The sequence below is a fragment of the Vicugna pacos genome, chromosome 5 (assembly GCF_048564905.1).
Source record: "Vicugna pacos chromosome 5, VicPac4, whole genome shotgun sequence".
NCBI classification, from domain to species: Eukaryota; Metazoa; Chordata; class Mammalia; order Artiodactyla; family Camelidae; genus Vicugna; species Vicugna pacos.
Window position 1 is genome coordinate 14,458,287 of NC_132991.1, and position 16,276 is coordinate 14,474,562.

Here is a 16,276-nt window from a genome sequence, read left to right on the forward strand (position 1 = left end):
AAAAAAATGTTACATGAACAAATGCTCGTTTGCATGATTCACTAAGCTAATTGAATCCTGTAAGTCCTATCTCCTCATTTTTTTTTCCTTTTTCAGTTTTATTAGGTAGAATTATTAAGTTTGACCGCACATACACATTATATTGCATGTAAATATATATATACAATATACTGCACCTTTTTTTTAAGTTTACATACATGTACTGATCACTGTTCCTAAGAACAGTTTAGAGCTTTAGCTTTTTAAACTTGCATAGTTATCAAAGGAATAAAGCCAACTATAAAGTAAGAATCAACAGAATGCCCTACCCCCTCATTTTAAAGATAAAGAAACAGACCCAGAAAAGCCATCACTTGTTCACCTCCACTTTGGAACATGGCTGATGAAGCACTGAACAGGAGCTAGCTCTAACGAAGATGCAATCATTACCAAATAGCCCAGCTCAGGAACATTTCATAGTGCGGTTGATACAGGAAAATGGGGTGTGAGAGGATGGTCATGTTCCAGGTCTCAGGTGAGCCCCTGGGATGCACCTGTCAAGTGAGGGTCTTGGCTTCATGCAGGAAAGAATTCAAGAGTAAGCCATAACAGAGTAAAGGTAGATTTATTCAGGGAGATGTACACTCCATAGACAGAGTGCGGGTGTCTCACTCAGAAGGGACAGCGGCCACGAGGTGCAGCGTTGTTAGATTTTACGGGCTCAGTAACTTCATATACTAACAAGTGGGAGAATTATTCCACCTAGTCTGAGGAAGGGGTGGGGATTCCCAGGAATTGGGGCACTGCCCATTTTTTGGCCTTTTATGGTTAGCCTCGGAACAGTCACGGCATCTGTGGGAGTGCCATTTAGTACGCTAGTATATTACAAAGAGCAAATTATAAAGCTCAATGTCTACTAGAAGTCAAGTCTTCCACCATCTTGGACCTCAAGCTCTATGGGAGTTGAATCTCTTGCCATCTTGGACCTCAAGGTCTCCTAAAAGTTGAATCTTCTACCATCTTGGTTCTAACCAGTTTATATCATATCCTCAATTGCTGTGTCATTCCTTTAATGGCTATGCCCTGCCTCCTTCCCTCCTGTCTCACAGTCCCAGTCCAGGCTGAATATTTTCAGCTGACCATTTAACTAAACCTTCATTTTCTCCAACTTACTCCCATTTCATTGGCTCAAAGATGCTCGTGAGCAGTTGCTTTATATTGTTTGAACAGTCAAGATGCTCTGCCTTGATATCACTAGCCGAGCAGACAATGTGATCACCTCCTAAAGTATTTTAGCATGCTCCAGGACCCCTGTGCCTTCCAGAACCCCCTCAACATTCAGCCTCTTATTCCAGCCCTCTGCTTTCCATCTTGAGAGCAGTGCAAGACCAATTTATTTTACAAATTTCTGCTCTTTTCAGTTGATGGATTGTCCATTAACTCTCATGAAATCAAATGGAAGTAGCTTCAGGGTCTGAAAATGTGTCACTTCTCCCTTTTAAAAAAAAGCCTTAGCTGAAAAGTTGCACACATGACACTGTTTGGTCATTAAGTGGGAAAAAAAAATTGGGTGTAATATTTTTTTTTCCTCAGAGGCAGCAGGAGCACTTAATCCACACAAGTCCATTCCCCAGGTCCCCAGACAGTCATCTCTTGATGTTCAAAGGGGCACAAAGGCAGACACTTTGGCAAAAAAGTCTATAAAATGAAGCTGCTATGGACCAAAACAACCATATTGATTTTTTAGAACAATTCAAAACACAAGGAAACATCAGTTTTCTAAATGATACACACAAACCAACAGGGAGAAATACACTGCAAATAGTGGAGAGAAGGAGAAGGCTAAAAGACGATTACATTAGCTAACCTCTGAGTGTTCTTTTAGATCGTTTGTTTTTCAAGAGGCTTGAATTATGCTGAACTGTCTCTCCTTATCTAAAAATCTCAGATTTCTCCTTTATGGACAGGACACGTCCTCACAGCCGGAAGCCTGGACACCCAGTGGAACGTCAGGATATAAAGCCGTATAACCCTCTGAACATTTGAACATCCTCTTCAAAGCCCAGAGTTATTTTTCCCAATTAATATTTCCCTCTCTTTCTTGTAAATGGCCGAGCTGTCTAAACTGCAATATAAACACATTACAATGACACAAATGAACTTCTTTACAAAGCAGATACAGACTCACAAACATAGAAACAAACTTCCTGTTATCAGGGGGAATCGGAAGCTGTGGAAGGATAAATTGGGCGTTTAGGATTTGCAGATACAAACTGCTATAAACGAAAAAGATAAACAAGGACCTACTGTATAGCACAGGAAAGTATATTCCTTACCTTGTAATAGCCTATGATGAAAAAGAATATGAAAAGGAATATATATATATATATATGTATAACTAAATCACTATGCTGTGCACCAGAAATTAATGCAACATTGTAAATTGATTATACTTCAGTTAAAAAACACACACACACACATTATTCACCAATACAGCAGGCAGTTTACTGCAAGCAAATATTTTCCTTTGAAATCCTTAATGAGACAAAATGCCTTTCAAGCCAGAGACCTTTAGAAGGAAGGTTCGGAATCAGAAGCAAGCAGCCAGGACTTACCATGGCCCCCTCACTTCTTCTTTGGGCAACTTCCCTCTGCAGCTGGGCCACAGCCAACTTCTCCCTAGAGAAATAAAAGCGTGTGATCAGTTGACCATCCTTCTTAGAGCAGAGGTATGCTGGCCTGGCTTCAAAACATTCTTTGGAGGTCTCCGGAGGAACCCCTTCCTTGGTTTAGCTCACTTCCTCCACTAAACTTTCTATAAATATTTAAAGTGATTGGTCATTAGTGCATTGTTTTCACTGAGTGTCATGAAAGAGATTTTTTTTGCCTTGGATTTTATAATCACCAGATACATCTTGAATGTGAGTCAAAGCTCCCCTTTAAGTTCATTAATGCATATATTGGTCAATAAATTGTCTGTGGCTAAGATATTTCAGTTGTCCTTTGGTATCAACTTTGCTCATAAATATTTTTACTTGTATTTCTTTTGTTGCCCTAAGCTGATTCTGAATTTCAAAAAGCAAACAAAACCTAACTCTGTACCATTCTTGAAATAAAGACAGAAAATCATTTGCAGGCTGGCTACACAACAGGCATGGTACTGGTCATTTTACCTGATCTCCTATGAGCCTGACAACAACCCTACAATAGGTTTTATTATCCCCATTTCACAGATGTGGAAACTGAGGCTAAGAGAGAATAAGTAACATATAGAGCCCCAGCTGGTATGTAGTAATATTAGGATCCATCTTAAAGCTTTCCTTAGTTCAAAGCCTAAGTAAAACTTTGGCATGTCACTTTTCAGGGTCTAAGGAATATGAAAATCTAGAATTAAAAATCAGATTATTTAAGTATGCTTTATTTTACAACAGGCTTTATTTTGTATCCGTTATAATTGTAATTCTGATTTCACTTACAAACCATTTAATGCTCACCAAAATTGTAAGAACACTTTTGTAAAGTGACAGATATCTTCATTTTGGCCAGCTTTTCAATTATTCTTAAAAGAGTTGATGGATGAAGTAGGGTAAGTGAATTCTTCCAGTAATCCTCAAATCTGAGTTCTAGCAAGGGTTTCTCCTGAAGTCCTCTACTGCTCTCAAGATGTGAAGCTATTTGGGAGCTATTTCATGTCTCAGCCTCCCCTCTGCATAGGATCAGCTATATGCAAACAGAGAGGAAGAAACTTAAATCCCAAATGAGGGAGAGGATTTCTCCCCTCCTAACTGCTTGCGTCTTTGAGATGCCTAAGACTGTCAAGATGGCCTGTATTTTAGTTTGGTTAACGATGAGTAGTACTAAAAAGTAGGAATAGTTCTCTCCCTGACTACGTAGCTAAAGACAGAGAATAGAAGGAGGAAAACTAGAACCAGGAGACCTTAGAAGGATATGTAAGTTTTGGGAGCCTGGGGCAGGAGCCCTGCTTGTACCCGGCGAGAGGGGCAACCAAGTAGATGGGAAGAAGCCAGAAAGAGACAGGGTCACGGGCCTCTTTTTGAGGTAAGCAAGGCAGAGTCTACACGTGTTTTCTGACCCAAGGTCTGCTGAGCAGATGAAAAGTCAAATGAAAGGGGCAAAGATTTGAAAGAGAAGAATGTGGCTGACTTCCAGTTTAACATGAAAATTAAACACATGATAAATACTCTTAAGGACCAAAAAAACACTGGAGGAGAATATTCTCTATACTCTGTGACCCAGCAAGTCCCCTCTGAGGTGTACACCCAGCACAGATGCATATATATATTCACTAAAAGACATGTACCAGAGTGTTCATAGAAGGACTGCTTCAGTAGCCCTAACCTGATGGTGTACACGCCCACTGACAATAGAACGGATAAACCCCAACACAGTTACACACTGGGACACTACACAGTGCTGAGAAGGAATGATCAAGACCTCATCACAACAATACTGCTGAGTGAAAGAAGCAAATGCAGATGAGTATATATTTTATGATCCATTTATGTAAAGTTCAAAGACAGCAAAATTCTTATCCAGTTTGATACGGTGAGAAAAAGAAATTACACAAATATCAAAAAGGAAGAGGTAAAACTGTCTATATTCACAGATGACATAATTCTCTAAAAAGAAAATCCTAAGGAATTTACAAAACAACCATACAACTAATAATTTAGCAAACTCACAGGACATAAGCCAATACATAAAAATCAATTGTGTTTTTATGTACTAGCTTCAAACAGTTGGAAAATTAAATTTAAAGAATCTATAATAGTGTCAAAAACATAAAATACTTAGGCACTAAATTTAATCAAATACTTGTTAAACTGCTACACTAGGAACTACAAAACACTGCTTAGAGCAGTTAAAGGAGATTTTTACACACACACGTTCCACCCTCCCCACATTCATAGATTGGAGGCTCAATATTACACTATCAAAATTTGTACCAAATTAATCTACAGATTATTTCTCACTGGGATGTACAGCTCTACCAAACTAAATTAAAAGAACCCACAAGCCACTCTAGTGCTAAGGATGATAATTACATTAATATAACAATACCTGAACTCATTGTTTTCCCCGTATACTGAATATGGAGACGTCTAACTACTAGTCTAAACTCTAAACACACCGTTTCATATTTCCCTTGATTCTTTGTTTTGTATATCTTTTCCCTCAATAAGCTCATAAATTCCTCCTTGACCACAGCAGTGGCAGCCAAAATTGCTGACTGATGTATTTTTTGCACGTGGTGAGTCGTGGTGTAGTTACTATCTCACTGCACCAGCTGCTGCCCTGAATGTTGAGATCACACGTAGTCCATCTCTGTAACACCTACTAAGGGTTGTTTTGTAGAAACACAATAAATGTTTGTGATTTGCTGAGTGAGGAATCAGTCACAGAATCTAATATCAACTTGCCTAGTATAATGGAATTTTTAATAACTACCAATTTGCATTTACAAGTATACAACACACACACTTGCACCCACAATGTTTCCCGCAGGGCACCTCTGGCTCTGACTGGCCACAAAAGCGTTTTTACACACATTCTAAAATGATGAAGAGCATGGCGTCCGTAGATTACCAGGAAAATACCTGAGTAAGCTTCAATACAGTAAATTCCTATATAAGAACATGGAATGAGGGGATGATAGTACAGAGGTTCCCACATATTTTGGTTAAAAATTATTGAGGACCCAGAAGAGCTCAAGTTTATCTGGGTTATAGCTACTAATGTTGACCAAGAGAGTTTTTTTTTTTTAATGTGGGTCACATTCATTGATATTTACCACATATAAATGAAAACAGGTAGTTTTAAAACACATTTATTAATTCATTAAAAATTAACAAACCCACTCTAACATAAGTTAAACATTTTTATGAATACTCTTATATTTCAAAACAAGAAAAAATGTCATGAGAAGAGTAACAAATCGTTTGAGTTTTGCAAATATATCTTTAACGTCTGCCTTGATAGAAGACAGTTGGATTCTCAGATCTGCTTCTGCATTCAACCTGTTGTGAGAGCCCACATCCCAGTGAGTAATAATTTATAGACTAATTTGGTACAAATATTGACAGTGTAATATTAAGTCGTGTAGCTTCTAGAAAACTCCACTACAAACTCATAAAAGAATGTGAGACAAAAACGGCAAACTTCAGCTTAGTGTTATTACAAACATAGTTTGGAAATGCAGATCCCTTGAAAGGGTCTTGTGAGCGCCCAGGGTCTCAGGACCACGTTTTGAGAACTTCACCCAGAAGACAGGTACAGAACTAGAAATGGAAGAACATTCTGGAAAATTTCCTGTAATCATCATTTCTGATTGCTGAATCTTCAGAGAAAGATGTAATACATACGCCAACAGCCTGTTGTTGTTTAGAAGAGTAGTTTAGCACAAAGAAGACATTTCTAGAAAGCAAGCAACAGTCTATGTTATTACTATCATCCTACCAAGTGACAAAATAATCCTGATACAATTTAAAGGTTACAAACATTACTATTTTATCCTTAAAAGAGATTTCCTTTATAGGACTGTTAGGAATTATCGCACAGTATAGGTGCTAGTCAAATCTTATTCAGTTCAATTTGAAAGAAAACTTCAATGGTTTTAGACATTACACAGTTCAGCAGGAAAATATTAATAAATCATAAAATGTTGTGGTCTGTCCACAGATTTTGCTGGCTTTCAATAAAGAAAGTGTGACTGAACCAACATGGAAAACCAACATTCAAAAGTGGTATCACATTAGCCATTTGATCTGGTGAAACAGAATAAAATGTGTACAACTGGGAATGACAACTTTTGATCTCCCCCTACGTGAAGAGATGTGCTCAGTTTCACGCAGCCTTGTGGAAATGTGTGACTGACACACAGAGAATCTCAGAGTAGTCTGGGTCACAGGAAGGACAGTCCCCAACCCTAGCTGTTCCTTGGTCCTCCTCATTCACAAGCCGGAAAATTGCTGAAGTCTCATTACATAGGAACCACTCTCATTGAAAGTGGCTGAATGGTGGAGAACCTGCATGAACAGCAAACACGAGTGCCTCGTTGGGTTCACGCTCTGTAATTGCTCTAAATCATTTACTCAAGAAGTGTAACACACAAAACATCATGGAGCCAAGACCCCTAAGGATTCTGAGTAACAGCCTCGCGTCTTCAATGGAGTGGGTAGGCAAGATCAGTGGGAGCTAAGGGCACCCCAATTTTATGTACTAGGAATTATTTGATGTAGTTGGAGCACATTTCCTTTGAAAAGAGGATTTCAAGGATAAAACACACAAAAAAGTTCTTTCTTGAGGTTCAGTACTTTGAATCTCCCAAATCTTTCAAGTTCTTGGTATTCCATGTGTGTAAATTTTATGTCAGCAGAAGCTTTTTTTTTTCAGCAGGAATTGTATTTTTTATGTATATGAAAGAAGGAATTGTATTTTTTGTGTATAATCATTCGTTATTAAAATTAAGGAAGTGATGGAGTTGTTGAATGGGTGAAATCATCTATGAGAAAAATTCTTAGGATTTCCAGATGTTAATATTTCTGGCCTCAAATTATGAACTGAAAGTATTAAAAATAAATAGGTCTTTTTCTTTTACAGTAATCTCATTTGCCCTTAGGTTTAGTGGTCCCTTGGCAAACCATATCTTCAAACCCCTCTGGTCCCAATGTATGTGTGAAGCCAACTGGGACCAGCATCTTTTTCATGCAAATTTAGAGTCCTTAAAAACAGCTTTGTGTAAAAAATAGAGAATCCTTGACTTGTACGCTACTCAAGGCAAATTAAACACACTCACAAATACCCCTGTTCCTGTTTGAAGTCCTTAGCTCTTCTGCTAGAAGCTGACAACTGGGCTTTTGCAATGACATCACTGTTCTGTTCTGTGTTTGCCGCAAAGCCAGTGGCTCATTATGAAGTGAGTATCGACTTTATGATTGCAAAACAAATGCCCAGAGATATTTTACCAAGAGCTGTGGACACTTATTTATTGAATAGGGATAAAAGAAGGATATAAAGAATAAACACTCAATAAAACAAAGGAGATCACAACACCTACTTCTCTTTCAGTTAAATATAAAAAGAATTTCTCCCTCCAAGAAGGATGAAACAGAGCTATTTTTGTCATTCAGTTTTATACCCAAACAGCAAATGAGCCCCAGGTTTCTAAATCCTTCAATACAGTCCCAGAGAATCTCAATTAGAGGTCATAATAAACAACAGCAAAATTATTTATGTGAACCATGGATCTCAGAATACCTCCGATACATCTGCACTTTAAGCCCACGGGAAGATTGTCCACAGTGATACCAACAGGATGTTGGCATTTGTAAAACCCAGATAAGACCTACGAGATTTATATGTTTAGAAAAGTGTTCCCCAAGGAGAAAGCAGCTTGCCAAGGGAGACTGTATTCAGTTGGTGATGTGCAGAGACCTCAAACTTAAGGGCACTGCACAGCCATCTGTTGCAGGAGTGCGGAAGGCAGGCCTGTCTGGAGATAAATCAGTGTTCTACTGCCATTTTCAAGGAAGCCCTGCACCCATCCTGAATGGGTAAGAATGACAGCACTGTGCAGCCCTGCTCTCCACCAGGCAGATGGTACCCCCGTGAGGATGCCCTAGAGGAAGGGCAGCACTGGCACTGAGTGTGTGGAGAATCACTTCTCATTGTAAGTCGCATCGCCCCAAACTGCTCTGTACCCACGGCACATTTGAAAGATGGAGATCGAAACACACATTGAGCAAGCTGTCAATAGAGTGAATACTCTCTGTGTTTTCATCAAACTGCCAGCTCATTTGTGCAACTTCTACTTGATTTTTCTAGAAGAACGAAGTAGGACAGCTAAGCATTTGAAAAGAAAACATAATTTCTCGGGCATCTGACAAACCCAAGTCAATTTCCTTTACTGTGGCAAAGATGTTGTGACATTAAAGAATCCTGAAATACGCCCCCCGCCCCCAGCCAAAACTGTGCCTTCATGTTGGTTCTGGTTGTTGGGTTAAACTCCTATATTCTGAAGTATTTAAAACTCAGTTATTTTTATGTATTATATAATACATACATCTATCTTTGTTTTACTCTATTCAGAATATTCTGCTACCTGACTGTATAATCCAATGATGATGATGGAAATTCTAATTCATTTAGCAAACACGTAATGGGATTTTATTCCAGGCCTGGCCCAGTTCTAGGAACTAGGACACAAAGATAAATAAAATGGTTCCAAATTCATAGAGTTCCAGGTCTAACAGACAGAGAGCATATCTAAGCACACCTGTGTCATAAGAGGCACTAAGTACAACACGGGTGCTTCGTATTCAAAGCTGACTTTTAAGACAAATGTTAAGTAATAATTTTATCAAAAAAATAGAAATTTAACTGCCTTTAAATAGGAAGGTGCACCCTACTATTTCTAAGGAAGGTATTTTTTTGAATTTCATGCTTTTAAGCAACAAGTCATATAGAAAAACAGATGTGTTTTCCCAAGTACTTTAATTATAAAGGGACTCTACTACATGCCATGATTGTGTTATTCCCTGAGTCCCTTAAATCTTTGGCGACAGTACTGGGCTTCAGTTCAGTTCTAAGTTCTGCGCCTTTGGGTCATGATTTTAGCCAGGTCACTTTTTTCAGAGACGCTCGACCAACTTCTTCAGTCTTTTCCATTCCGATACATCTTATCGCGATTTTATAAGATCACAGTAATGGTTACTATTATAGAATAGTTAGTATGTCAAGCACAGTTCTAAATACATGAAATATTTAAACCTCCAACAATCCCATGAGGTAGGTATTATTATCAGCTCCATGATACACAGCAATGATTCTCAAACTTTTTGGATTCAGAACTCTTCTTTTGACTTCTATTTATTTATTTTTAATGACGCATAGCTGATTTACAATGTTGTGTTAGTTTCTGGTGTACAGCACAGTGATAGAGTTATACATACAGATATATGTTCTTTTCATATTCTTTGAGAAATTTATAGGTTATTACATTATAGATTATTACAAGATATTGAATGTACTTCCCTATGGTATACAGTAGTACCTTGTTGTTTATCTATTTTATATATAGTAGTTCGTAGGATTCAGAATGATTTGATGCTCTCAAAAATATCTTTGAGGACTCCAAAGAGCTTATATTAATGTGAGTAAAATCTATCAATATTTAACATCTTCAAAATTAAAATCAAGACTTTAAGTATGTTTATATATAGATACACTAATTTATTTGAAATAATAGTAATAACTAGATTACAGGTAAACAACACATAATTATGAAATATAACTGCAGATTCCAAAACAAAAATTAGTAAAAAGAGTGGCAGCACCTTCCACTTCTGCCAATGCCTTTAATGTCTGGCTAACAAAGACGACATCTGGATGCCCGTATCTGCTTCTGTATTCAGAATGCTGTAGTGTCACACACTGACTTGCCTCTGGAAAAGCACTGTATGCCCATGAGACAATGAGAGTGAAAAAGACAAATAACATCCTAGTATTCTTACAAAAACAGTTTTGACCTCTGTGTTCTTGAAAAAGTCATGGGACCCTGGAAGCCCCTTAGTCCATGGTTCAAGTGCTGTTAATATACAGTTAGACCTACCTTCCATGGGGAAACTGAGGCTACAGTAGGCTGGAAAATATGGCCACGTACCTTTGCTGTTAAGTTTAAATACAACCATGCGTGTTTTTCCAGACATGCAAAATAGCCATGAATACTTATGTAGTTCAAGTCTCATTTGTTACAACATGTGCCTCTGTATTTACCATCACCTGTTAACCAGTGCTTCTACTGCTAAGGAAGGAATCACCAATCATGCAAGGAATAATGGGGGTTTCTAAGGATGAAACACATTCTCAATCGTCTTAATGACAATCAGTGCGAAAACCACTGATCTCACTTGTCAACGACACTTGAATTCCAACTACTCTGAACCTACATTTCCAGCAAAGTAGAAGAAAAATACAAACAAAATTCCCAATATAGTCCTATGCTCAGGCACAAGGTTTGTTCCAATGAACACCCCCTCCCCATTTTTTTTTCTCTACAGATCTCACCACATGCTCAAGAGAAAATGAGATAAATGATTACTCTCATTTACACGCTGGGGCAGAGAGTCACACTCTAAAATCTTGGAGAAAAGTTTCAATAAATCATCTGCCGTCCCCATCCCTGAGTGGGCCCCTAGAATAAGAGCACGGTGGCGACCTGGTGTGTGGGAGGGAAGAGCAGGTCTGCTCCCCCAGGAGGCTTCTAGCCATTCTCTGCACACATAGGCGTCCCAGGGAGGCACCGGCCACGGAGGCACAAGGAAGCCAAGTGCCAGGTGCGCCTGTGGAGTGGGCAGATGGGGAGATTGGCAGCAACGGTCCCTGAGTAATGGTTAAATTAATTAGCCTTTCCAAAGCAGATCATTTAATTACTCATTCACTTAGATATTCAGAGCGAGAGCAGATTTAGAGAAACTTTGGAAGCTATAGCCCAAATGAAAGAAACTGCGTCAGACATTTTTCCAATGCGTCATGTCCGTGTTTGGTCCCAGCACTTATAAATGCCAAAAATTCACCCTTGTATGAAATGCTTTAGAGGAATCAATGAACATCACAATGCAGTAAAGTCAGCACATTGAGGGTGCATTTTAAATGGGTGACCCTGACTGGATTTTGTGCAGCAAAAACTAAGAGGCAGTAGGACTTCACAGAACAGCGTGCATACGCACTGACTGTGGGAGGGAGCAGGAGGGGAATAACAGTGTGCTGTGCTGAGTAACCAATCCCCTTCCCACCAAAAAAAAAAAATTAATGCAGAAACATTTGAGAGAATTCAGTATGTTGGAATAAATACAGTGATCATTAGTAAAAATAAACACATACCCTCATTTCAGTTGCCTGCCTTTCTGAAGGTTTTTTCTATCCACATGCTTGCCCTCATTGAGTTTTCGGAAGCTCTCTAAATATTTTTCCCCATTTTTCTAAAAGTTCGCCAAGTATCACACCATGTAAGTACTCTCAGAACTGTTCAACAAGGAATGCTCTTCTGCTGTCAAAAATAGTGTCTCAAATTCGACCTCCATTTTCCTTTAGTGGTTCATTGACTTATCCAGACGGCCAGTTGTGTCATCCAGTGTATTGCAATTGCTTACCTATTTCTCTCCCCTCCGGGGCTGTAAGACCCAGACGGCCGGGACTTCAGGGTCTTTATGTGTCTGAGGCACAAACACATCCTCAGTAACTGAAAGCCCGTGCTTCAGGGTGATGTCAGCCTCATGGACTTGAGGCACGATCACAGGCCGCCTTCCTCTGCACTGAGTATCAGAGGCTAGTCCCACGCCCCAGAACTTGCAAACTATGGCAATAAAACATAATGCTAGCATTACACATGTGGCCTTCTGCACATTTTAGATGTACCATGTTCTCTTGTTGGTAAATAAATAAACCAGCAAAGGAATAAACTTGTCTTTCTGGGGTTTCCTCCCTTTATTTCTACTTAAAACTATTAGCTTTCAGTAGAATAATACATGTTTTCATGACATTTTTCATAAACATAGAATCTACTAACTTTTTCGAACACAATACTGAGTTAAAGCAACCCCATTTTCTTCTCTTCTCTTTGGGGCAGAAGGAAATCCCAAAGGTCTCCTACCTAGTGTGCCTCTAAAATACATATTATGACAAAAAATTCCCCCAACTTTAACATAGGAAATATGAGTCTTAACTCTTACAATAACTTCTTCCTTGAGTGTAGTCAATTCAAGGACTTTAAAAGAGATTTCCTTGAGATATACTTTTTTATGAATCATTGAAGAACCACTGAATTCTTCAAACTTGATTTTCACTTCTGAAAATCCTATATCCCTGAATGAAGAATCCTTATGTTCCCATGTTTTCTAAGAAGTGTAGAATTTCCTATGTTCACATGTAATATGCCCAGATTTCTTCCTTTAATATTAAAATTCCACTAAAAAGACACATCTAGGTTGGTTTTCTCTCCGGCAACTAAGAAAAATTGAAACATAACATTAATAATGTTCGATTTTTTTTCATCCATCAATTTCAGTAATGTCCAAAAGTGACGGGCTATATGTAGTTGAATATAGAAAGAGATTTCTTCAGGAAAAGAAAACACATGCTAACTATCTCCTAAGGAGCTATACATACCTGTGGGAGTGTGTGACAATAGCCCTTATGTGACAATTAATTTGGTTTCCACGGCTTTCAATTATCAGTGGCCCTGAAATCTCATTCTGTCTCCATTTTCATGTAGGTCCCAAGATAGTATCTATGAGTAGATGCAAGCCATCTGTCTAGACCGAGGAAAACAAGGCTTCTGAGCTCCTAAAGGAAGAAGTTGAAGGAGGTAATGAAGGAAGCCCTGGTGGATGGGCTGTAACAGCATAGTTTATGCTCCAAAACCTTCTTCATTTGTAGAGTGAGCCACACACATAAGGCACATGCTGCTCAACAAAATGGTGGATTTTAGGATAGACTGGCAACACCATACTTTCATTCTGCAAATATTACACTGCCTAACATGTTGGAGGCTCTTTGCTAGACTCTATGGAAGATCTAATGACAAAGAAGGCTTAATTCCTATAATTAGGAAGCATCATATCTCAGAAGACAGATAATGTGTCTATATCCAGTGTGATAGGTTGAACTGTGTCCCCCTAAAATTGTTGAATGACTTTGTATGTCGAAATCCCAGCTCCAAGGACCTCAAAATGTGACTTCATTTGGAGGCAGTATCTTTACAGAGGCAATCAAGTTAAAATGTGGTCAGTAGGGTAGACCCCAATACCATAGGACTAGAATCTTTCAAAAAAGAGGGTCAGTTTGAAGACAGGTACAAATAGAACACCATGTAAAGATAAAGGAAGAGATGGGAAGACTCTTCTATAAGCCAAGGAATGCCGAAGACTGACAGTAAACCAGAAGCTAGAAAAGGGCATGAAACAGATACTCTGTCATAGCCCTCAGAAGAAAGCAACCCTGCCAACACCTTGACCTTCAACTTCTCGTCTCCAGAACTGTGAGACGGTAAATTTCTGTTGTTGAAGCCACCCAGTCTGTGGAACTTTGTTAGGGCAGCCCTAGCAAATGAATACATTCTGATGCACTTAATATAGTATCAACTCTATTCATTTGAACCTAATCCATCTCTCTATCTACAAATACACACACAGCTTGGTAAAATATAATGGGTGCCCCAAGCAAGGCACTATGTTTTCAGTAGAAGGAGGGTTTACTTCTGACCAGAAGAATCAAAGAAGACTTAAAAGAGAAAATGGCAGTCACATTCCACACAAGTTAAGAGCCATAAGCCAGAACGCAAACATAGGAACTTATGGCAACTATTTACTGCAAAGTTGCTGTTGTTTTTTTAATTGCAGAAACTCATTTCTTTTACTTGCCACTTCTCAGGAAAGTTCAAGAAGACTCTACGAATGATTCAAATGGTACACTTAATATCTAAACCTCTACATGTACACATCATCTTAGTCACAAAGATATTTTAAGTACTTTTATCTTCATCTTCATATGCTTTTGACTAAGTCTACTGTGATGTCAAGAAGAAGATACAGTGCTGCATTCTGCTCTATTACAAGACTACTGGCTTAGCTGGTTCCTGGAGTGGAGATGGTTTGTAAATACTCTCTGGCTGCCACCTTCTGACTTGCAAATACATTGAACTCACCTTCTGGCTGCCACTCTCATTGCAGGGATGTGCACTGGTCACTTGCAAGTAACAAGGAGTTAGGGGTGACCTGTAGTCCTGGAACTGATCTGTCTAGAGACAGAACCCATGACCAGGCCTCCATTTACTCAGGTCTCTCACAGTGAACCATTATCCAGCCTTAGAAATACTGTCAACTTTCTGATTTATATAAACCATTCCACTTAATAACCTGCCTTAGAGCATTCGGTAAGAGTTATTTTGGAAGTTTTCATCTTTTGCCAATTCATATTAATGAATCCATATTCTATCAGAACCTAGCTCACCTACTTTTCCTTTCAGAATTCTCACTATTGAGCTTTGTAACCTGACTAGATTCTTCTTAATCTTTTCATATGGATTGTATGAGTTTGGTTTCTCTTTGTTGTGAGTAACAGAAACAGACTCCACCGAGGGTAAGACAGAGGAGGTATTTCATTGAACAGATTTTGGTATTTCAGGAGCAACTGAACCACCGAACCACCAAACCACCAAATCACCAAACCACCAAAGAGCAGGAACCAGGGAACGTCCAGGGGCTTCTGCAGCAAGAATCCATGTACCTTCTCATGAGATGCTGCCAAGATGCTCTAGCTCAGCTCTGGGGGCTCCTGGTTTCTGTTTCCCACCAGTTTCACATTTAAGATCCCCTGGAATGAGATCCTGAGTGGTACAGCTTGAGTGCGGATTGACTGGATTTGGCCTGGGGGTCAGGGTCACACAGCACAGTTTTAACCATGCTCCTCCCCAGAGTGGGCTGGGGAATGTCCTCAGGGAAGAAAATGATCCAAGAGTCTAAGATCACATCCTTGTAAGTGGTGTCCTTTCACTGGAAAATGGTTTCTATAGATTTTCTAATTAATCCTTACTTAGACCTATAGCAAAAATACACAAACAAGTATCTTATTTTTTTTCTTTTTTTTTTTCCAGGGAGGTGGCATTTTTATTTTACTTTACTGAAATTTAGTTGATTTACAATGTTGTCTTAGTTTCTGGTATACAACATAGTGATACAGTTATACACACATGTGTATCTTCTTTTTCATAACTCAATACTTTTTGCATTCATTTCAACTGGAGGTTTCCTGTTAAAATGTGTCCCTAGAATCAAGCCTGTATCTTGCTTTCTTTGTATCGTCCTGACCCTTCCATTACTGCTGTGACTTAAAAATTTACATTAAGCACATTCCTCACTTCTTTCTAGAAAACGTAACTAGCTTTTAGTCCAAATATTGTTTTACACAGATTGTCTTACTGTCTTCACTATCAGCATGACTTAATTCACACTGAGCACGCTCCTAGAAATGCCATCAACTAGGAAACGCCGTGCACACGGCCATGCAGCATGTGTAGTAGGAAAGCCAGAGTGTATGCTTAGGAGACACCAGTGAATCAGGATGCGCCTTCCTCCTCTATTTCCTGTCCTTCACACCATGACCAGCAAGTGTCACTGTTCAAAATACCAACGGTAAGATTTAAAAAAAAAAAAAAGTAAATCCTTTAAAGGCACTTTAAAAGGAATGCCGATTTAGGAAAACTAGGGAGGAAAACAGAAAC

At 38.9% G+C, this 16,276-nt stretch overlaps 1 protein-coding gene across 12 annotated transcripts in view; it reads right to left on the reverse strand.

The window, feature by feature from the left end:
* NCKAP5 (NCK associated protein 5) overlaps positions 1–16,276 on the reverse strand; it is a 912,592-nt gene that overhangs the window by 495,522 nt on the left and 400,794 nt on the right. For all 12 annotated transcript variants that reach the window (XR_012072522.1, XM_072960866.1, XM_072960868.1 and 9 more), the window contains one exon: positions 2,595–2,658. Coding sequence is in view for 11 of the 12 variants with exons in the window: in XM_072960866.1 (XP_072816967.1) it covers positions 2,595–2,658 (64 nt within the window). In the remaining variant the exon portion in view is untranslated. The remainder of the gene's footprint in view (positions 1–2,594; positions 2,659–16,276) is intronic.